The 20510-nt window shown below is 56.7% G+C and overlaps 7 protein-coding genes across 7 annotated transcripts; 4 read left to right on the top strand and 3 right to left on the bottom strand.

The window, feature by feature from the left end:
• Positions 1 to 329: 329 nt before the first annotated feature.
• Positions 330 to 3543, top strand: F5144DRAFT_591672 (uncharacterized protein; the record flags this gene model as incomplete). Its single annotated transcript, XM_066790296.1, has 4 exons — positions 330 to 421; positions 506 to 641; positions 824 to 916; positions 1495 to 3543. 4 exons carry the CDS (start codon positions 330 to 332, stop codon positions 3541 to 3543), a joined length of 2370 nt encoding a protein of 789 aa, XP_066644845.1.
• Positions 3544 to 7480: 3937 nt separating this feature from the next.
• F5144DRAFT_546649 (uncharacterized protein) lies at positions 7481 to 8608 on the top strand (the record flags this gene model as incomplete). The annotated part of the gene is made up of 1 exon (XM_066787420.1): positions 7481 to 8608. One exon carries the CDS (start codon positions 7481 to 7483, stop codon positions 8606 to 8608), a length of 1128 nt encoding a protein of 375 aa, XP_066644844.1.
• Positions 8609 to 9549: 941 nt separating this feature from the next.
• On the bottom strand, positions 9550 to 10127 carry F5144DRAFT_645857 (uncharacterized protein; the record flags this gene model as incomplete). Its single annotated transcript, XM_066792881.1, has 2 exons — positions 9550 to 9981; positions 10083 to 10127. The coding sequence occupies 2 exons, from the start codon at positions 10125 to 10127 to the stop codon at positions 9550 to 9552; spliced, it is 477 nt and encodes a 158-aa protein (XP_066644843.1).
• Positions 9970 to 10972, bottom strand: F5144DRAFT_184052 (uncharacterized protein). Its single transcript, XM_066782756.1, has 2 exons — positions 10083 to 10972; positions 9970 to 9981 (listed from the first exon to the last, which is right to left on the bottom strand). The coding sequence occupies exon 1, from the start codon at positions 10776 to 10778 to the stop codon at positions 10143 to 10145; it is 636 nt and encodes a 211-aa protein (XP_066644842.1). The 5' UTR covers positions 10779 to 10972; the 3' UTR covers positions 9970 to 9981; positions 10083 to 10142.
• On the bottom strand, positions 10973 to 13977 carry F5144DRAFT_184051 (stress-activated map kinase interacting protein 1-domain-containing protein). Its single transcript, XM_066782755.1, has 3 exons — positions 13674 to 13977; positions 11343 to 13623; positions 10973 to 11287 (listed from the first exon to the last, which is right to left on the bottom strand). The coding sequence occupies exons 1-3, from the start codon at positions 13694 to 13696 to the stop codon at positions 11168 to 11170; spliced, it is 2424 nt and encodes an 807-aa protein (XP_066644841.1). The 5' UTR covers positions 13697 to 13977; the 3' UTR covers positions 10973 to 11167.
• Positions 13978 to 14266: 289 nt separating this feature from the next.
• F5144DRAFT_487315 (mitotic checkpoint regulator, MAD2B-interacting-domain-containing protein) lies at positions 14267 to 17976 on the top strand (the record flags this gene model as incomplete). Its single annotated transcript, XM_066785603.1, has 5 exons — positions 14267 to 15471; positions 16032 to 16262; positions 16548 to 16680; positions 16769 to 16952; positions 17048 to 17976. The coding sequence occupies 5 exons, from the start codon at positions 14267 to 14269 to the stop codon at positions 17974 to 17976; spliced, it is 2682 nt and encodes an 893-aa protein (XP_066644840.1).
• A 907-nt stretch (positions 17977 to 18883) lies between these two features.
• Positions 18884 to 20216, top strand: F5144DRAFT_628583 (uncharacterized protein; the record flags this gene model as incomplete). The annotated part of the gene is made up of 3 exons (XM_066792343.1): positions 18884 to 19219; positions 19273 to 19336; positions 19420 to 20216. The coding sequence occupies exons 2-3, from the start codon at positions 19327 to 19329 to the stop codon at positions 20214 to 20216; spliced, it is 807 nt and encodes a 268-aa protein (XP_066644839.1). The 5' UTR covers positions 18884 to 19219; positions 19273 to 19326.
• Between the last annotated feature and the right edge of the window lie 294 nt (positions 20217 to 20510).

Here is a 20510-nt window from a genome sequence, read left to right as displayed (position 1 = left end):
CGGATTTGCAGGGCTTGCAAAGGACCACGAACGCGTGGTGCGAGCCACAATTCCATAAACTCGGGGCCGGTTCTTGGGGTTTCAAGGTGTCAGGGCGGTCAATCAACCCCCCTCCCCTTCCCCCCACACCCCGGGTTGACGATGGGCATGAGTACCGCAAGGCATTCACTGTAGCAGATGCTGCGGGACGCCTTGTCGTCATCAAGACCGTTATTGCCTCTGCCCGTCATTTACAGAAATAAGAAAAATGAGAAACTCATCTCAGCCAACCAATTTTTCAAAAGGAAGCATCCGTCCAAGCCGCCCTGGTTGTGGTCTGCGCACGCAGCATGGCCCCCCCTTGTTGGCCCCATGCACCCCGGTTTCCAAACGGACGGCTGTGCCCCCGGGCGACGAGGGTGGGCTGTCATCTGCCCGCTCCGTGAGGTACCGGTAGAGAGAAAACCGGTGGACGCAGAAAGTGCCCTAAAGGACCAGGGCTATGAAAATCTGCTGCTTCTTAAAGTCTGCTGCTGGTTGACAGCAGCCCGAGCTTAGTTATTACCAAGCTCTCTTCCCAACGGCGTGTTTCTGAAGGATTCCATCCACCCCCTTCAGTCAGACCAAAAGAACGGACCAAGCGTCTCGACAAACGGTACATGGTTGGTACCTACATCCATTATATGTACAGGTTCCGATATTGAGACACCATAACCGCCCCGCGAAAAGCTCGACATTGGCCCAAGTAAAAGCTTCGGCTTCTCTGCCCCCGAGCTCTTCGACATTTGCCAAACGAAAAGGCAGGACTACTTCTCCGCTACTTACGAGGGCGTGTGCGGTCCAGGAGAAACCAAGAGCGAGTGCCCTGGCCGTTGTTGTTTTGGGTGTCCATTCAGACCACGGGAAGACCCCTAGCGTATTCCGGCGCCCGGAGCCAGTAGGTTGGCCCAGAGTCGACTTGAGAACAACCACTGGCTGTGTATGCCCGCAACTCATCAGACCCCGGCCCACCGCAACAACCACGATTCTGGTATCGATCGCTCCGCTGCCGCTCTGCACCTCCCGTCTGTTATGCTTGGCTCCGAGTCACCTGTGACTGCTACTCCCTCGTCCCACTAGCCCGCGGCGTGGCTTCACCGGTGTCTGTGTGGCACACCCCCGGCCTGACGCAAGCCAGCACATCTCTTGCTGCGGTCCCCGGACACGTACTTTCTGCATTTCCTCTGAGCGCCTGCTCCCACCCTACCGCGGCTTGACCCCGGGACCATCTTTCGACCCTCCATCGCCGACGTGGCCGTGGCCCGTATTCCGATTCCCTAGCGGGCCACGCTCCTCCCCGTTCAACAGACGAGGTTGTCGCCACTGCTGCCATCCGGACTCGGCCGCTTGCTCGCGCCTGCAAAGCAGCACGCACGTCATTGTCCCGGATCCCAATCCGTCAGCGTGGCGATCCAGTCGGTTTCCCAGTGGACCCAAGTCCCAGCGCGGCGCTGGGTAGGTGCTCTCTCCTTACAGCTGTTGTCTACGGCTCACTGCAGCGAGGGCGTGTGCATCCTCCCGAGCCGGATACCGGGTGTTGGTTCCGACCAGGAACCCACCGGGGAGACAGTACTTGAAAGCACCCGCCGAAGTCAATGTCAGCGACCCCCAGACCTCAAGAGCGAAGGGGATAAGGCCGCGATGTCGCAGGGGGATTCTGCGCCTCGCCCCGTCTCTCGCAATTCCTCGCAGTCTCCGGCGACAGCGACAGCGACAAATACCGCATCCTCCCCCCCTCTCCAGCGAAGCCGTGCCTACCGAGATGACGCGAGACCACAACCGCCGCTTCGTGATCCCAGCGGCTTCGTGCTAACTCAAGGCGAGAGGAACACCCAACCAGGCGGGAACGGGAGTTTGGGCCACATACCAAACCCGGTCGGTTCATACGGGAGCTTGCCTGGGCAGTCCCCGTCTCTTTCACAACCTTCGACTTCGGGAGGGACTCAACAACCCAGCATGGGAGCTGGCCAGTACGGGACGGAGGGATCTCCGTCCCATCACTTTGCCTACCAAACGCCAGGCCTTACCACGCCACGGTCAACACACCAGGCCATCCCCTCGACAACGTCTCCGGCGAGGCCGCCTACGTCGGCAGACCGGGGATCCCCCCAGGCCGTCCACCCGTACCCCATGGCTGCGAGGCGAATCTTGACGCCGAAATCGCCTAGGACAGCGGGCCTGAGCCGAGCCGCAATGAGGACAGTGGACGCACAACATCTCGCGGGGAGCCTTCCGACCCCTAGTCAAAGAGGCGCCATCTCGGGACATGATGTCCAGACACACGGCAACGCGCCTTCGCCCCTGGGGCCACCGCCGCAGCTGCGCAACTCCACCCCCGGACAGGGACCCGTGGCACCCCCACCAACCCGGCCAACATCTGGCCTTTCCCGATCGCTTTCGCACCCCAACCTGAGCCATGAACCCCCCCCAACCCCAACCTCCGAACCATCGCAGCCGAGAAGTCTAAAGCGTGAGCATAATGGGCGACCGGTAATGTCGGGACCCCCATTTGCGTCACCGCTGCCTACCGGTCAACAATATGGTGCATCGGGGGTTCTAGGAGACCCGAGGTGGGGGCCTGGGCTTTTTGGTTCGATGCCCGCCGGTGGAGGAGGAAACGTGGGCATGAGCGAAGGGCAACCACTCTTGACCATTACCCCGAGGCATGGCGATGAGATCGTGGTCCCCATTGACGTCCACCAAGGCTCCAAGCAGGCAGACCAGAAACGGCAGCGTAACGCAGGGGCCTCAGCAAGGTTCCGGCAGCGGAAGAAGGAGCGCGAGAAGGAGCAACAAGAGGAATTGCAGAAGTTGGAAAACGAGAACCGGGAGCTGGAGAGGAGAAATGAGGAGCTTGCCAGGCGCTTCCAGGCCCTCGAAGCTGAACGGGAATTCTACCGGAACGAACGAAACCGCCTGCGGGATATCCTCACTCAAATGCCCGGTGGCAGCGAGTGGGTTGGTCGGGGGCCACCGAGCCCGGTCTCGGGAACGGCAGGCCCCTCTTCCTCCGACGGCAACGCCCTACACGCTCACCAGCCGCAGCCGCCTCCTCCCCATAACCACTCCCAGCCTCAACACCATCAGGCTCAGTTCTACCAGCCCCTGGCCCACCCGCTAGCTCACACGCACCCGCGGTCTGGTTCTTATGGCGACTCGTCCTCACTTGAGCCTCCCGCCAGGCGGAGGAGAACAGATTCCGAACCACAGCTGCCAACCACCTCATACAACCTTATGACTCCGACGACGTTGCCGCCCATTACGGGGCCCTCGCCCCCGCATTCCTCCTTCGGCATCCCCCCGTCACCGCACGTTACACCGCCCCTGGGCACCGCGCGGTTGCCGCCGCTGCGGTTCGATCAGGCTCGAACACCGTCGACAACCCCGCCGCCGGTCCCCACCGTGCCGCCGCCGCAAGGGATCCCCTCCCAGTCCGGCAGCCCCTACATCAGGTCGAGGAGATTCCCTCACGAGACCGGGTGGGCTACCGACCCGCGGCCGGAAACGGAGGGCGGCCCCAGGTGATAGATGGGTCAAATTCCGGAAATCTGCGCGCAGGATGCCGGCTCGTCTCGGAACCTGTCGGTGATGAAAAAGCGCGCACAGTCACACAAAATCAGCACCATACACACACACACCGCCGACGCAAACGAAGCCCCATCAGGCCTCAAGATTGCATTGGATCAACCCATTCCACTTTTCTCGTCATTCATTTTTCCTTTTGCAGTTCGGGTCATATTAGAGGCCTTAAAGATCTGCCAGGGCAACCGGCAACCGGGTTCATTACGGGGGGTAGAGAAAACCAAGAGTTCTACCTCATCTGTCTATTTCCATTTCTTTTTCGCTCTTTTGCTCTCACCCTCACACACATACACCACGCTCATATGGCCTGCTTGGGTTACTATTTCCTTCTACCTACTAATCACCATCTTCCCCACCCACGCATGCATAGGATTAACTACATCTCGTGTTTCATCAGGTTTGGCTTTGCTTGTTCTACATTTTCCAGCACAAACGCTGCGAGGGGTTCAGGGGTTTTGGCACGGTGTTCGAGTTTCTTTTGGGTCTATTTCGAAGGTTATTACGGTGTTACGGGGCTTTTGTCAGTCGATAATTAGGCGGCATTCGTATATAATTTCCTGTCTCTCCCTTTTCAGGACTCGTCTCCTTTTGTTTATCTGTTTAGCGAGGGGCGGAGCATTTTGATACCAGATTGGTCTAAAAAGTCTGTTTTTATTTTATTTTTATTTTTTATTTTTTCCCTCTCCTCTATTTCCCTCGACCAGTCAGCCACTAGCTCGCGTACTGATCACCGTCGCCATTTTATTTTCATTGGATGGATGCCCAAACAGACCGAAGCAAGGCGGTTCACGCTGGGCGCGGACGAATAAGGCGAGGGGGGGGGGAGGGGACGAGGGCGATGGAGGCATGGATGATGGTTAGTGACACCGAGGGTGGGAAAAGGGGTGGGGGTAGGAAGGGGGAGGACGGGAAGGTTGGAGTTGGCAGCTGGGGAGAAACACCCTAAGGCAGCAAACTGCACATCCTGTTGCATGTACATGCGTATGATCACCTCATGCGTCCGGCGGTGTATTCAGTAATTCGGTAATTCGAACGCCGAGAAAAAACCTGTCTCGGACAAGTCCGCTTTTCTCAGACAAGAGAGAGACAAGTGAGCTGCCCGACTGAGGCAGGAACCGTTCCCGAAGGGGAAGGACAACAAAAGCAGAAACACTTAGCTAGAATGATCCAAACCCGGCCCTGTCACACACACACACCCTTCCCGGACGCCAATGCTGTGTGACTCGAGGCTATTCCCAAAACCGCCTGTCCCCTTTGCCACCGGCATTCCTATTTGATACTTTTGTTGGCCTGGCCTAGGCAGGCTGCTGAGCCACATCCTCCTCTTTTTTTTTTTTTTTGTTGACTGTTGTTGTTTTTAGTCTCTCTCCTATCCCATCCCATGCCCGACACCGGTGCTCGTCACGCATGTCAGCCTGCTGCTGTTGCATGCTTTGCCGCGGCACTGCTCGGTCGCGTGCCTTGGCTGGACTGCAGCGCCTAACGTGCCCTTTTTTTTTTGTTTTTGGTGGGGGGGGGGGGGGGGGGGCTGAGTGAGTGGAAGTTAATTTGTATTTTTCTTTTTTGGTATTTTTGCCCTTTCGCCGTTACCGCCCCCAGCGCGGGACCCCCCCCCCCCCCCTTCCCTCCCCTCCCCTTCGGGAATACCATGGAGGATGGAGGTATCAGCACTTTTGATATCGCGCATCTCAACTATTTGGCTTGGCTGCGAGGACATCCCAATCCCAATCAAGCAGTAACTGACCCTGGCAAGGGCAAGAAAAAAGCCCGCCTTGCCCAAGAAGGACTGCAGGTCTCGGCGCTTTTTGGCCCCCCCTGATGCAACATCTCAGCGCAACACGGGCGTTTTTGTGTCGTGTCGTGTTTTAGTCACGGCATATCACTGCACGCCCGCTCTCTCATCGGTTTTGAGGGAGGGGGGAAGGGGGGGTGGGTGGCCGCGGTGGCGTCAGCTAAGACAGCTCTCTGGCGGCAGACGACCCATCACCCGTCAGAAGAATGTCTTGCAGACTTTCTTTGCCTTCTTGCTGTCGTATATCAGCCATACAAAATCGTTGATTTTGGTGTTGGTGAGTGAGTCCCTTCATGCTGCATGGCTGTGTGCGGGTGATTCGCGCCATGGGGGGGGGGGGGGGGCTTGTTTGGGTGGGTGGGAAACGTGCCGTCGGTTGGTTTGGGCGAATCGGCCGCGGACCGTTGCGAGAAGGAGGGGGGTGGGAATGCTGATCTGTTGAGACTATTTGCGCTGTTCATCACCCACCGCCAGCGCGGTAACTAATCATCTGAAACAGAGCAAGCAGGACAGCAATTGTCTTGGCGTGGCGCGGAATAAAACCAACAGAGGGTTGGCTCCCTTTCGTTCTGTACTCGTAACGAGTTAGTCAGTGGATGGCGGGTGGCACTGTGGCGTTTGTCGCCATCTGCGTGTTGTCTGCAAGATCTGCCACTGATGTCTCAGTTGTTTTTCCCAAACCGTCCGGTCGCGGATGTTCCGCACTTCCAACAAGTGTCATGTGTCTGTGAACGTGGCCTGCTTTTCCAACCAAAACCTGCGGAGTTTGTCATTTGGCTAGGTACCAAGGAGCTGCTGGTCAGATGGACTTGGTGACTCCGGTGACGATAAGCTGAATGTCCGAAACACAAACACGCGTGTGACGGAGTAACATGAGACCCGCGAGGATTCCAATGCCGAATTGGGTAATTTGGAGTGCTGGGCGGGCGCCAAAACGAGCGACGGTTCCGAACCCGAGACTTTGATCGACGCGGGAAAGGAAACTGTTGGGTTGGGGAGTCCTAGGATGGAACAAACGCCCAGATTTCAAAGCCTTGTCTTGTGTGTGTGTTCCATAACTAATAAAGTGGGTTTGATCACGTAGTCATCACGTAACTTAAAGTTCGAAGTTGGACATGTTTGAACGAGGGGAAGCGGTAGATCGACCTTGGGGAGAAAACCCGGGCGGAGCATCGTCCGGAGCATCCCCATCTGTGCGCCGTCTCGGCGTCACGGTGGAGGCACCGTCATCTTCCCGTCCCGTAGCTAGCGACGTTACATCACCCGCTCCGTCGGGTCCGGCTGCAGGGGTCAAACTTCGGTCCACACGCGGCGGACCATTCCAGAGCTTTGGAACCGAGGAGTGTGCCCAAGTGGTGGAGTACGGGATCAGGTGCAGTAGGGAGATTGCGTGCAATGCGTCGACAAGCACGCATCGACGGGCTGTTAACTGCCAACCAACCGACCGTTGAGAGGCAAAGACACCGGACAACACAAAATAAAATACTGCGGCGACGGGCTACTGAAGATGGGAGGATTTGACCCAACACAGAACATAACGGTATGCTTCCTTCTGTCCAAGCCATCTTCGGACAGCAGGTCGCGATGGCGCCTGGGTGCTGTAAATCACCCCGCGGCGAGGCGAGATCTCTGAAGTGGAGGGTTCGCATCTAAGACAGAGGAAGCGGATGGCGGCAGGTGTGGCCGAATAATGAGGCCGAGGTGTGAGACCGATCAAGTCGCACGACGAGGTGCTACAAACACGTTGCTGTCTTTGAAAAGAAGAGCAATTGTGGGAGACAGGATGGTCCCTCGATTCTTTTGGTGGGGGCGGGGGCAAACGGAGAAGGAGGGGTCGCTTTTGTGGGGCCTTGACTCTGTATCTTGGCACAGAAAAATGTCCCCACTGTTTAGCGCCTCCGTTTGTCAACAGCTTGAGCCGTGCGACGTCACTTTCCAGGTTGAGGTCTGTAACCACCAGAAACCACCAAACTTGCGAATATGGATTCGCCTCGCTCACCTAAGCGGCGACGGATTTTATCATCCATCAACCCGCCAGAACCAAACGTCGAGGATGATGGACCAGGACATTACAAACGCGACCGCACAATGACCCCGGGCCTTTCCGAACCTCGAGGGGAAGAATTACCAATGAAAGAAGACAAGACGACGGACAACCAATCGGAGACACAGGGGCACGACTCGGGTGCCCCCAGGGCGACCAAGTTCCGCTTCAAATCTAAGTCGTCCCGGTCATCACGGCGGCGCGAGGGAGAGGAAGATGATGACCGCCGCCGGCGCCGCCATCGGCATAGATCTGGATCGCGGTCTCGTGACAGGGACGGAGGCAGCGACGACGAACAAAGACAATCACGACGACGTGACGATCTAGACGGAGACCATGACCGTCACCGGCGCCATCACCGGCGCCACCACCACCGCCGGCGCAAACAGCGCTCCAAATCTCCCTCACCCGCCCAACAACAAGACCCCAACCCCGACCCCTTCCAACCGGCCCCTCTCTCCCCAACCACCGCCTTCCGCGAATCCCTCTTCGACGCCATGGCCGACGACGAAGGCGCCGCCTACTGGGAATCCGTCTACGGCCAGCCCATCCACATCTACCAGCACCCCAACACCACCTCCACCGGTGACAACGGCGGTGACGGCATCCCCCGCCCCGCCTCCCTCCTCGACCGCATGGCCGACGAGGAGTACGCCGACTACGTGCGCCAGAAGATGTGGGAGAAGACGCACGCGGGGCTGCTGGAGGCCCGCGCCCGCCGCCAGGCCCAGCGCGCCGCCGCCGAGAAGGAGGCGGCTGAGCAGGCCCGTGTCGATCGTGAGATGGAGCGCTGTCTGCGTCGCGGGGAGGAGCGGCGCAGGAGGAAGGGGTGGAGGGTCAGGTGGGAGGGGTATGTTAAAAGGTGGGCGGAGTGGGAGGGGGAAGGGGGGGTTTTACCGTGGCCGGAGTTGGAGGGGAGTGGGATTCGTGATGGGGCGGGGGAGGTGCGCGTGGAGGAGGTGAGGGCGTTTTTTGTGAAGGGGATTGGGTTGGATGAGGTGGGGGAGAAGGAGTTTGCGGGGAGGCTGAAGGAGGAGAGGGTACGGTGGCATCCGGATAAGGTGCAGCAGCGGCTTGGGGGGACGGTGGATGAGAAGGTCATGAGGGATGTGACGGCTATTTTTCAAGTCGTGGATGCGTTGTGGAATGATACCCGGAAGAAGAGCGGCTAGGCGTTCAAAGATGGTTTGTTTATGGTTATGGTTATGGGGATGGCGTGGCTTGCTACAACGGATAGACATACACCACGCGGCTTCAAGTATTTGGATAGATCTATCACTTTATGCCGCTTTCTAATAATTGGGAAAGTATGCCCCTTGGAATCCTTCCTGGTCCCTTAATTCGTTGCCCGTTTTCCCCCGAAGACATGAAGGCCACACCGTCAACATAGTACATGTTGCCGCAACAAATCACATACCTTACTTAGCTAGCTGCCACAGTTCCTACTACGGTTTTATTGAGCTTTATATTTTGGATAGCTCATGTCTCGATCGGGATTCAATGCTGCACGAGTCCGTCAACTCTCTCATGACTCGGCCACTTCAAGGCCCCCAGCCAAATCTCTATCACCTTACCCATCCAATAACGTCATGGATCACCAGCAGGCCATCGTTGACGTCAACCGTCGTCAGCAGAGGGAAAGACCCCGCCAGAACGCGCGGCCTTTGAGATCGAGTAATCCCATTCGATGGAATGGATACCATAGCTGAGTCAGTCGTCTTGCGGAATGAGTCCATGGTTAGAGACGCACGTGAGATGGGAGCTTGAGGAACACAGTCATTGAATGCCAGACACCAATTTGCATGATAGTAGGATAGAAACCGTTTTATTTTCCAAGCCAAGCAGAAAGTAGAGTAGTTGATTATTTTGGGGGACGCCCATCCCGTAACAATAACAGTTGCCCTTAGTAACCACCCCCGTAGTCCTCCAGAAACCTATTATCCCGTGGTCCCAGTACTAACCATTATCACTATCCACTACCACTAGCCACTAGCCACTACCACTACCACTACCACTAGGTGCCCAACCATCTCCAGCTCCCACCATCCCAAAGCCAGAAAATGAGAAAACGACCAAATGCAAAATTAACCCACCCACCCACCCCCAACACCTTTTACAAACCCACCCACACCACCATACCACCCACCACCAAACCCACCCCGGCACCCACCCTCACCCCAGCCGCCCCCACATTCCCCGTCGCCGTCGCGGACGCCGTCGCCGACGACGCTTCACTCTCGACCGAGCTCACCACCGACGCAGCCGAGCTCGTGGCATCCGCGAGCTGGGACTCGAGGGAGGAGCGCTCGGCGCCGGTGGCGGTGGCGATCTCCGAGGACAGCGAGGCGGCGATGCTGCCGGCGTCGCTGGTCAGGGAGCTGAGGCGCGACGAGGCGGCCGAGTCGATGGAGGAGAGGGCGGAGCCGAGGGAGGAGGTCAGGGATTCGAGGGGTTCGGGGTAGGTGCTGGTGGGGGGGGTTGCGGCCGGGGTGGGGGCGGTGGTGGGCGGGGCGGCGGGGATGGTGGTGGTTATGACTTGTTGGGCCTGGGTGGGAAGGGTTAGAGATGTGGTGGGTTTGGGAGAGGAGGAAGGGGGTGGCGGGGTGGGGGGGGTGTTGGTTAGGTGAGGTATGGGAGGTGACGTACCGAGGCCAGGGCGCCGAAGGCGACGAGGATAGTGGCGAAGTGCATGGTGATAGGGGTAGTTTAAAGTTCGGTTTGAAGTTTCGTAGGTGTCTCTGATGGGATGGGCGTGGCTAATACTGAAAACAGTGGGTGGGCGGCCAAGCTTAAGGGAGAATTGGTTTTAGGTGTGTTCGATGGTTGGGATGGATGGGAACGAGGAAGACTTGGGAACGGACGGCCGTGAGAACGGGTTTTATAATCTATCTCGCTTCCCTGGCAGGCGCACGGTACGCTACGTACGCTGGATCGGCAGGAGCTAGCAAACTCGACCAGAACAGCCACAGCGAGGAATGCGGGCAACCGGGCAACGTCAGTGGAAGGGGCTTGCCTATGCGACACTGTCTTGCAGCTTGCTGCTGCGCGTGCTCGCCACAGTGCGCGGGGGGCTAGATTCACATCTCCGAGTGGACTAATCATCAACTGCGCACAGATAGTTGGATGCCCAACGGCCAACTTCGTCGAGTCGTGTAATGGCATCATTGCGTGGAGCCAGCCCTCCGCTTCAGAACCCCCAGCCGAGCTTCCTCTGCAGGAGCTCTGGAGCTTGAACTGTGGCAAACAGATAGGGATGTGACCGCCGTGGCAATCGTGATGTGATGGTTTGTGTACCGCGAATAGACGAGAATAGCTGCCGGGGCTCCGGTGGCGGAGCCGCATGCCGCACCTATACGTAACACATACGGCCTTCGTTCAAACTATCCAGATTGCTGTTGCCTCGAAGAGAATTGAAGAACACCTTTTCGTCACAGAACAACGGAATTTCTTCACCTCTGGCAATACACAGCGCCTGTAGGTACGTGACCCTCCTTGTCACGCCACTGACAGTCGACACCGAGTCCTTATCTCCATCCGACCAGGATGTCATCATCCAATGCTATATAGCTCGCGGGGCTGTGTGGGCCTCGCTTCGCATGATGGCGTCACCATGCACTGGCTCATAGATGGAAGAATTTGGCGGTCGCACGGTCTCCCACATGCCTGCTGCGTGTAACCGATGTCACGGAGCCTGGGCTCACTGATCGGGGCGCAGTCCGACCGACAGAGCTTTAAACCTCTCGGTACGGCGAAATGCCCTTCTTGAGCTCCGTGACAATATCAGCTGCGTACTCTGCGCTGCTAGTGACAAAGTCGTACCTCTTGCTCTCGGTCGACTTGTAAACAACCAGCTGGGTTTGCCTGTCAGTGGGTGGCTGAGATTCCCAACCGCTTGTTTCCACGTACCTTGAAGTTCGTCGGGTGTTTGCGTGAAACCTTGCAGCCCACAACATTGCTAAAGTGAACAGTAGTTGACTTCCCGTCCGCATCGGCCATCTTGCCGCTGGACGCAGGCATGATATGGACATACTCGCCGTCAATGGCGAGGAGCTTCTCCGACAATAGTCGCATCGGCTGCTTCCGCCAAACCGTATACTTCTTGTAGTTAGCGGCGACCCCGAGTTCCTCCTGCTTCGCCACCTCTTTGGCCAGCGGGTGCGTCCCCAGGAGCTTTGACTTCTTTCCCTTGGTCCAGCTGGCGTTTTCGGTGAATAAATGTGGCCTTGGCGAAGAGCTGCTCAGCGACCCCGCCATCAGAGGCCCATCGGTGGCAAAGCGGCGCCGGTAGAGATCCAAATCGGTGACATTCCCGAGTGAAGCAACCGTCCGGTCCAGCAGCACGACGGTTCCGGAATTCGGGAGCTTCAAGACGTGGTTGGCCTTGTCTAGCTGCCGCTTTCTGCAGGCAATATCGAGAACCTCGGCCAGCCATGTGTCGGTGTTCACGTCCAATGTGATCATCTGCCCCGGGGCAATGTCAGACGAGTGAATGTGGATACGCAAAAGCCTCTTCTCTCCGCGCGAAGACACGTTAGCCGGCTGCGTGGACTGCGGGATGTCGGCAAATATTGTCGTATTCGCGCGGTACGCCGTGTTCAAGAGCGGGTTTTCTCGGGGTCGAGATGGCGGTGGCAAGCCAGCGTCCGGCCGCGGGGTATTCCGGGGTGTCGGGTCCTTGTCCTCTTCCTCCTCGGCGGCTTCTTGCTCAAACTGCGGTGTGTTGCGTTTGTTTTCCTCAAACTCGTCGGGGGAGGCCTGCACCAGGCCGAAAATGTCGTAGAGCCTAGAGTTGGAACGAGATCGGCCAGCCTTGTTGTTTACGGTGGTAAACGAAATGAGCCCCTTCTTGCGCTCAAGAGGCGGGAAGTCGTCGTCGATCTCGCCGTCTTCCTCAACCATACGTAGAGTCCACCAGTTCACATTTAGCTTGTCGCTGGGGAGCGACGGCTCTCGCTTTTCCTCATTGTATCGCCATAGGCTTAACCCGATCAGATCGGCCACCGTCACAGGTCTATCTCCGCCTTCCCCTTGGTGGACAGTCCGCCGGATAAGGACCTCAAAGGGCCGCGAAGGGGTTTCGGAGAAAGGCGCGTAAATTCGTAGCATGATGGGGTTCGGGTCGCCCTGGCCTGACAGGGAGGCGAACGTGTCAAAAGGAAGGGCCGGCTTGGTTTTCTTTGCTTTCAGCGCCGTAGAGAGCAAACTCTTTGGCTGCATCATGCTCAAGGGTCGTATAGTGCTCATGGGTCGTGGTGGAGGTAGCTCTCCGATGGGCGCGTGCAGAGGCGCAGGAATGGCGGACTTGCGTATGGTAGACCTTCGGGTGAAGGCCCGAGGAGGTGTGCCGACCACCTGATGCGTAAGGGACGCATTCAAAGGGTTCTTGACGGCCTCCAAGATCGAGGCCGAGTCGATGCTTTCGATGAGAGCCGACGACATGTCCGAGGCGTCCGAATCGTCCTCTTCGTCTTCAAGGAGATCGCTCGCCTGGCGTCTCACGCCTTCGGTAGGCTCTGTGTTGAGTTTGACAGATAGCTTTGCAGCGCGGGCAGCGGCAGCCCGCGCAGCCTCCCGGTGCTTATGGAAGCCGGAGGCGTCGAACTCGTTCTCGGATGAGACCTCGCTGCTCGTGACGGTGTCGCGCCGTGCTCTCTCCTTGACTGTCTCGAGTGCCGACTGGGAGCCTCTTCTTCCGGCCGGACGGGGTGAAGACATGGTGGTGGTCTGGCGTAGGTTCGACGATTGAAGAGGCGAGGATCCCGAGCGGTTCCTCACGGGCATTTTGGCAAACTTGATCTGTTGAGCAGCGCGTTGATCTGGTTCGTCGTCGCTTTCGTCGCTGAGGTCACTGCTGTCCTCCTCCTCCATGTGTTCTCGGCGGCGGCGGCGCTTTGTCGCCATGCTCGGGCCCACCGTATCGGGCACGCTGCCAGAGAACAGACCGCCTTCCTCCCCTTCATCCTCGAGCGTGAGCCCTGCGCGGCGGGGTGCCTGGAAATACTCGGAGGCAACCGCGGTAGGGATTGGAGGAGAGTGAGTCCGCTTGATGAGGGCGGGATTTGTACGCCACCCTGCAGCCTTGAAGGGAGCTGAATTCAAGAAGCCCTCATTCAAGGTAAACAGACGCTCACCGACGCCATCGGCGATGTCATTGAGGTAGCTCGTGCGCAGCTGGTACAAGACCAGACTAGATAAAGTCAGCGCGCATAATCTCTAAAGTAAGATAGGATCGGTTACTCTTCAAGTTGAATCACCGACATGTTGGCGTGTGTTCAATGTGTTTAGATTCCTCGCGCTAGCCGGGAGTTGATCAATGTGTGGGGTGTGTATATGGGACGAGGGGATCTGCGGGGAGTCGGATCGAAGGAAATGCAAGGACGAAATTCCAGAGAATGACGCTACATCAACAAGAAAATACAGCGCTCGATCTGGCTATACAGAGAAACCAAAATCAGTGGCGGCCCTCGCGCGCATTTCACTTGGCCGTCATGTTGGTGTGTATGGTGGTTTGTTGGTAAGGAAGGCATGGGAGGGATTGAGGGTTACATGTTCTCCGAAACGCGCAGGTGGGGCCTGAATTGTGCACTGTCCATATAGGCAGTGCACCCCGTGTATGATTGTTAGTGTATAATAGGGCTCACCTAGCTCTGCACTAACTGACAGCTGATTCGATGAACACTGTCCACACAGTGACGCCGCTACTTGGACCCTTGCTGCTTGGCGCTCAACTTCAAGGCGCTCTGACGTCGAATCGCGAAGACGAGACTTTCTTCCGCCATCGATCAATTCAACACAACATCTCCTGGACTGGCCACTGTAGAGTCGCAATCATGGGCTTAGTCGACTACTCTGACTCGGAATCCGACACCGAAACCGTACCGCAGCCTAAGCCAAATCCCGCCGCTGCAGCAACGAAGAAACCGTTTCAGAAGCTCCTCGATCGCTCGTCCGGCCCCGGCAAGATTGTCGTCAATCTCTCGACCGCGGGTGCAGCCCCTGACGCCAGCGCCGAGAATGAACAACCGCCGGCGAAGCGTGTAAAGACTGCTGGCACTAGCCGGTTTAGCGGTCTTGGTTCATTCTTGCCACCGCCTAAAAGGGCAGCAGCAACAACGTCAACGGGGCCGGCAGCATTGGGGAGGAAATCTGGTACTGCGCCCGCTCCTGGTGTACATCTCCGCACTGGCGCCGAGCCGGCATTTGCTAGGGGGGGCGGTGAAGATGGGTCAACAGATGTCGACGGCGACCTTGCGCCTGGTTCCAAGTCCCGCGCCGGCCCCACGATACCCGAAGGACAAAAACCAGAGGAGGAAGTGAAGCTAGTAGGCAAACCGCTGATGTTCAAGCCCCTTTCGGTGGCCAGGAAAAAGGCGCCGGCGAAGAGCAAGAAGAAGGACCCGATACCTCAAGGAGCTAGCGCATTTTCAGGCGCAGCAGCCCCCCAAAACCAGCCATCGACGACGGCACCCCCCACAGAGTCAAGTACAGCGCCTCCACCCAAGAAGAAAGTCTCCCTCTTCTCCATGGACGATGACGAGACTACGCCAACGGCAAACCCCACCACCTTCGCCACAACAGGCACCTACCAACCGCTCTTCCCCTCCGCCTCAGAATCGACCCTCCCCGACGAAGAAAGCGACGTCACCTCGGCCTACCCAACCTACCAGCCCCAAGAACCTGCCACGCAACAACAACAACAACAACAACACCAACACCAACACCAAACCCTAACCTCCCTAACCGACGGGCTCTCGCGCGCAGCACGGCGCGAGCTCTTCGGGCGCTCGGACTCCTCCAACGCCCCCTCGCTCCCCGCCAACGCCAAGGTGATATCCTTCGACATGGAGCGCGAGTACGCGCACAACGAGGCGCTGCGGACGTCGGGCGCCGCGCAGCCGGCGTACAACCCGGTGCGGTCGATCGCGCCGGGCAAGCACAGCCTGCGGCAGGTGGTCAACATGGCGCAGAGCAACCAGGAGGCGCTGGAGGAGAGCTTCGCGAGGGCGAAGAGCAGCCAGAAGGACGCCGCGGGAAGGTATGGGTGGTAGGGGAATTCGGGGGGTTTACGGATACCATAGGTGGGTGGGTAGTTTTGATATACGTGCTGAGTGTTCGCGAGTAATCCACCGCCCGGTACCGTCTGTAAAAGATTGAGACGTATTGTGGTCAGCCATACCAATCACTTTAATATGGGACAATATGATTTTGCGATGTAGAGAAGTTTATTGAATCAAACATTTATATCGGGTATTTTACCCAATCCAGGCAAGGTATTTTGCCCACTCAGTCCAACACTTTTGGCGCGACTTTGGTTTCGACGTTGGTGATTGGTGGTGGACCGTATGGCACCGTGAACGACCGCCATCACGACCGTGATATCCGGTTCATCGTCCCTCGCCAATCCATCACAATCTTCCTCAGCCTCACCATGACTCTTTCGGAGGCCGAAGGTCTCGAGCTCCGACTTTCTCTCCAGCAAGCAGTGGTGGGGTGCTCCGAGCGATGTTTATACCAGTCTTCCAAATGGTGAGGTGCAACGTTGCGGCCGTCCATGTTGATTAATTACCTAGGTACCTAACCTTGAATGCCAAACAGGATGGCGGCACTCCTCAGCGCGCTGCCAGAATACGGCGTGGGGGACGATGTGCTGTCTGTTGGGTGCGTTTTTAGCCCGCCGACAAACCCCGCGCAGCTGCACTTGGAGCAAATCGAGTTTCCTAAGTATATTCTAGCCAAGTCGCTGTTCGACTGCCGTGAGTTTCAACGATGTGCTGCTGTCTTCCTACCTCGGCAAGACGTCACCGTGTACGGAAAAATCAGCCAAAAGTCTCTCTTTCTTGCCCTCTACGCACTCTTGATGGCGGGCGAAAAGCAAAAAACGGAGCAGAGAGCCCAGATACTCGGGCCTGCGGATAACGAGGCGACCGTGAATCAGCAGCTGCCAGACATCCGTCCCATCTTGCAAGCGTCCTTGGATCAGATAGACGAAGTGCCGATCGAATATGACTCTAGCCGAGGCTGGCTTGAATACCTGTGAGGCGCTTTCTGTTGAATTCCTCCCCAATGGGCCCAATCTCTCCAATACCAACCAGTGATTGATACTCGCGGCAGATACGGGCTGGTTCTGGCCAAAGATAGAAACGAGGACCTCGCAATAACATGGTTGCTGAGAAGTGTTTCCCTTAACCCATGGAATTGGGGCGCCTGGCAAGAACTCAGCAGCCTTGTCCGTAGCACACAGCATGTAAGCTGCCATCCCTCCGAGTCTCTTGCTATCGCTTCGCCCACGATGTTGTCGAAAACAGGAACAGTTAATTAAACGGCACATGCAGCTCAACTCGGTGCAGTCCCATTTGAAGCCGGGAATCATGGCCTTCATATTCTCGCTGCACTGCCGTCTAGAGCTGCGTCAAGCCAACCCGACTCTTGTATCTGAAATCGCTCAGTTGCAAAATATATTCCCCCGCAGCCTGTTCCTCGAAAGCATGCGCGCCCTCGCCTTCTACCAAATGAAAGGTACTACTAGTCCTTGTGTTTCTCCCTCTCTTTAGTGGAGTACGACTATTGGCAAACAACCGAGGTAGTAGTCCAGGTATTAACCGGAAGCACAGATCTATATGAGGCGAACTTGCTGTTTTCAAAAGTCCTCTCCCTGGACCCGCGATACCTTGATTTTTTCGATAGCTACTCCAATGTTCTGTACAGCCTGGGTGCCCACGATAGGCTCGCCTTCTTAGCCCAACTTGCCTCGTCTGGCGACCGGTACCGACCTGAAACAAGCCTCGTCATCGGCAACTACTACTCTCTCTCGTCGCAACCCGAGGCTGCCATCGCAGCCTTCAGACGAGCCTTATCCCTCGACCGTACTTACTCTGCTGCTTGGGCATTACTCGGCCACGAGTACCTGAAAGCGCAGAACCTCCACGCCGCCGTCGAATCATACCGGCAGGCCATCAACCATGCGCGCCATGACTACCGAGCCCTCTTCGGGCTCGGCAAGGCATACGAGGCACTCAAGAAGCCGGCCTTGTCGTTGCATTACTATCTCCGGGCCACCGCAATCCGGCCCGGCGACGCGGATCTATTGCAGGCAGCGGCTACCGGCCTTGCGGGTATGTCTCGTTTTGAGGAGGCGATCAAGCTCCTGAAGCGGGCTCTTGCGGCGTGTAGCGTTTCTAAAGACGGAGACGGTTTGGCCGCGAGGCAGACGAAGGTGGAGCTGCTATTCCAGTTGGGAAATCTATACGAAGAGGCGCAGAATCGCCACGAGGCCACGGCATACCTTGAAATGTGTTTGGTCGAGGCTCTTGAAGGCGAAGAGACCTGCGAGCCGGCGAAAACAAGCGAGTGCCCGGACATAGCGGTGATACCCAAGGCCCAGCTACTGTTGGCGCGATGGGCCTTGGAGGACGAGGATTACTCGAGAGCTCGCTATTTTACGGACCAGATTGAACGGCAGAGCGAGCTCGGGAAACAGGCACAGGACCTTCTCAACAGGTGCAGTCCAAGGGGAACTCGTTGGATGGGTTGTGGGAACTGATGTTGAAATTCCTTCTGGGTTTGCCTCTTTGAAGGGTTAGTTAAAGCCATGGTGATTTTCCTTTGATGACGAGGGTCGGGGTGGCAACAAGTAACAGAATGGACACTTGGATGCACTAGTTTGTTGTGGGTGATAAGAGGGGCGGAGCAAGAGATTTGGAGGGAAAACAAGTTGACGTATGCATAACCTGTTGGAGAACTAGACAGAAGGAGAACACTTCGGAAGTCAAAGGTACCCAAGTGATAAGTTGACATACCTAGGTAGGTACCTAGCCAAGACGGGATCATAAACGGTCTCGTCGACGCTAGACACTTTACTGTCCTGGACGTATCGGTCTTTTTCTATCAGCTCCCGGTGTGGCAGAAGCATCGTAACCGCATGGTTCTTGTTAGCCCTCGCGGCCTTGAGGTCAGCAACGCCGCACTGATGGGCTTCAAGAACTCCCCGGCATACGCTCAGTGATTCATGGACCGTCGTCTGTACCGCTTCCGTGACTTTTGCCAAGCGTATATCGGACGACGTCATCATTTTCGTCATCATTTTCAACAGGACGGTGCAAGAGCATGTACAACACGTGATAACGATCTTGATCATCTTGAAGCCATTTGAGGACATTAACCTGGGAATCAACTATAATCACATTACATGACTTCCAGTCATGTACTGTCAGATAGATAGCTGCCCTCCTGCCCACCCAAAAAAAGGGGGCGGTCGCCCGGCGCAGTGAGGATCGTTGTATCGTCATGGCTGCTCGTCCCATGTGGCAGCCACGGGTGCGTCACCGGGAAGTCACAAAAAAGTCAGGTGGTTGGGCTAAGCACACAAGGTGGCAACTACCTAAACCAATAAAAGGTTCTCTCTGTCCAGCAGTTTCATCTTTCCTCACCTTCTTCATCAACTTCATCAACACTCTCATCAAAAACCGCAACCATGAACACCCAAACGACCGATATTCCTTGCCCCGAGTGCCACACCGGCACCATGATGTTTTTGCGGGCAGTCTCAGGGAGACAAATGCTGCTCTGCAAATGCCTCTTTGCCGTGAGCGGATGGCAGTCACAGGGAGCAAGGGGCGTTGGCAGAGCAAACGATGGGCATGTGTGGGCCTACAACGGCGAGGGCCACTGGACTTTTGGTAGTTAACATACCGAATTCCCAACGGAACGGTGCAAGGACGAGGATAACTCTCCAGTCAAGAACTTCGTACACTGGCACGATGTTGCTTGCGAAATTCAGTACCCAGGTAAGCTCTGGACCCCGAGTTGGCATTTTAATAACCTAGATTGACCAATTCAGGTTGTCTTAAATATCTGAAATACCGATCGGGTACTCTAACACGGCTGAAGCCTCATGAGCCCCAGTAAGTGTGAAGCGAAGCCACCATCCACCTAGCTACCAGCCTACCAGCCATCTAACAAGCATCCATCTAGCCACCAAGGCCAGCTAGGCTGGATGACAGTACTACCTACAATAACTGGGTCCATTCCGTTTTCACACGATTCAAGGACGGCATCGAACCACTCGCGGAGATCGGCACCGAGACGACCCAGGTTGAGAAGCGGGGGCGGGAACACCTCCACACGAACCACCCTGGCCTGCTCAGCGAGGCCGATCGATACATCAAGCCCGCCGCGGTACAGAAGGTGACGGTCGGACAGCAAAACCGGTACTTCAAGCTTAGCGCCACCGCTCCCGCCCTGCCACCCCCCCAAGGCGACCTATCCGTCGCCAGCATGCTGTTAACTAAGGTAGACGAGGCCGATGAGGCCTCCCGAATGATCCAGGCGCGGGTGCCAAACGATATCGAAACCAACGAATTCCTGGCCAAGATGAGGTTCGATAAGCACCTCCAGGGGTATGAACCCCTGGAGCTGACATGGCTCCTGCTCGACCCCAAGAGCAGCCCGGATGTGCGGGAACCGTTGGACCGTATTATGGGTGCCCTCAAGAGTGTGGTGGCCAAGGCGGCCGACCATCTTGATACCGAAAGCAGCACGGCCAGCCGGATCGCCGTTTGCCAACGGATCAATAACGAGGGGCAGGAGCGGCGGGAGTTGTTCGTGGTCTCCAAGAAGACCACGGACAACTATGTCCGCATATGGAAGCAGATCTTGACCTATGCGATGCGGCTGGCCAGGTACCAGACGGAGGGTCCAGGGGGCGCTCGGATCCTCCAAGGGCATGACCCCTTGGAGGTTACGTGGCTCCCGCCGTCCGCGCTCCACCGCTATGGTATATAATGTATTACTTGCAATACTACAACTAGCCTAAACTAGGTTACGTTTCTGATTTCTCGTTAACCTGTATAACTACTTTCTTCTATACCATGACGCAACAATTAGCTACTCTTTTATAGTCTCAAGGATTAACACCGTCTGCTTCCACCGGTTTTCCAAGTGAAAACCATGCGATTAGTTGTGACATCCAACCCGTTCTCTGGACTTTTAGGGGAAAAGGCCAGTAAATCAACTTGAAGCTTCCCTTCTTCATTTCCTCTACATGCACAGTCCATATGTCCGAAACGCAAATTCATC

Source organism: Chaetomium tenue (genome assembly GCF_020726465.1).
Source record: "Chaetomium tenue strain MPI-SDFR-AT-0079 chromosome Unknown F5144scaffold_3, whole genome shotgun sequence".
Classification (NCBI taxonomy): Eukaryota; Fungi; Ascomycota; class Sordariomycetes; order Sordariales; family Chaetomiaceae; genus Chaetomium; species Chaetomium tenue.
Note: the sequence above shows the minus strand (reverse complement) of the source record. Positions and strands in the feature narration are given on the sequence as shown.

What these genes read in the sequence shown, in the direction of transcription:
- F5144DRAFT_184052 (XM_066782756.1), bottom strand. Translation starts at nt 10,778, where the DNA reads ATGCGGCTCCGCCACCGGAGCCCCGGCAGCTATTCTCGTCTATTCGCG.
- F5144DRAFT_184051 (XM_066782755.1), bottom strand. Translation starts at nt 13,696, where the DNA reads ATGTCGGTGATTCAACTTGAAGA. An exon ending in TCGGTGATTCAACTTGAAGA is followed by an intron (nt 13,624 to 13,673) that starts GTAACCGATCCT and finishes GACTTTATCTAG; the next exon opens with TCTGGTCTTGTACCAGCTGC. An exon ending in AACACCCGACGAACTTCAAG is followed by an intron (nt 11,288 to 11,342) that starts GTACGTGGAAAC and finishes AGGCAAACCCAG; the next exon opens with CTGGTTGTTTACAAGTCGAC.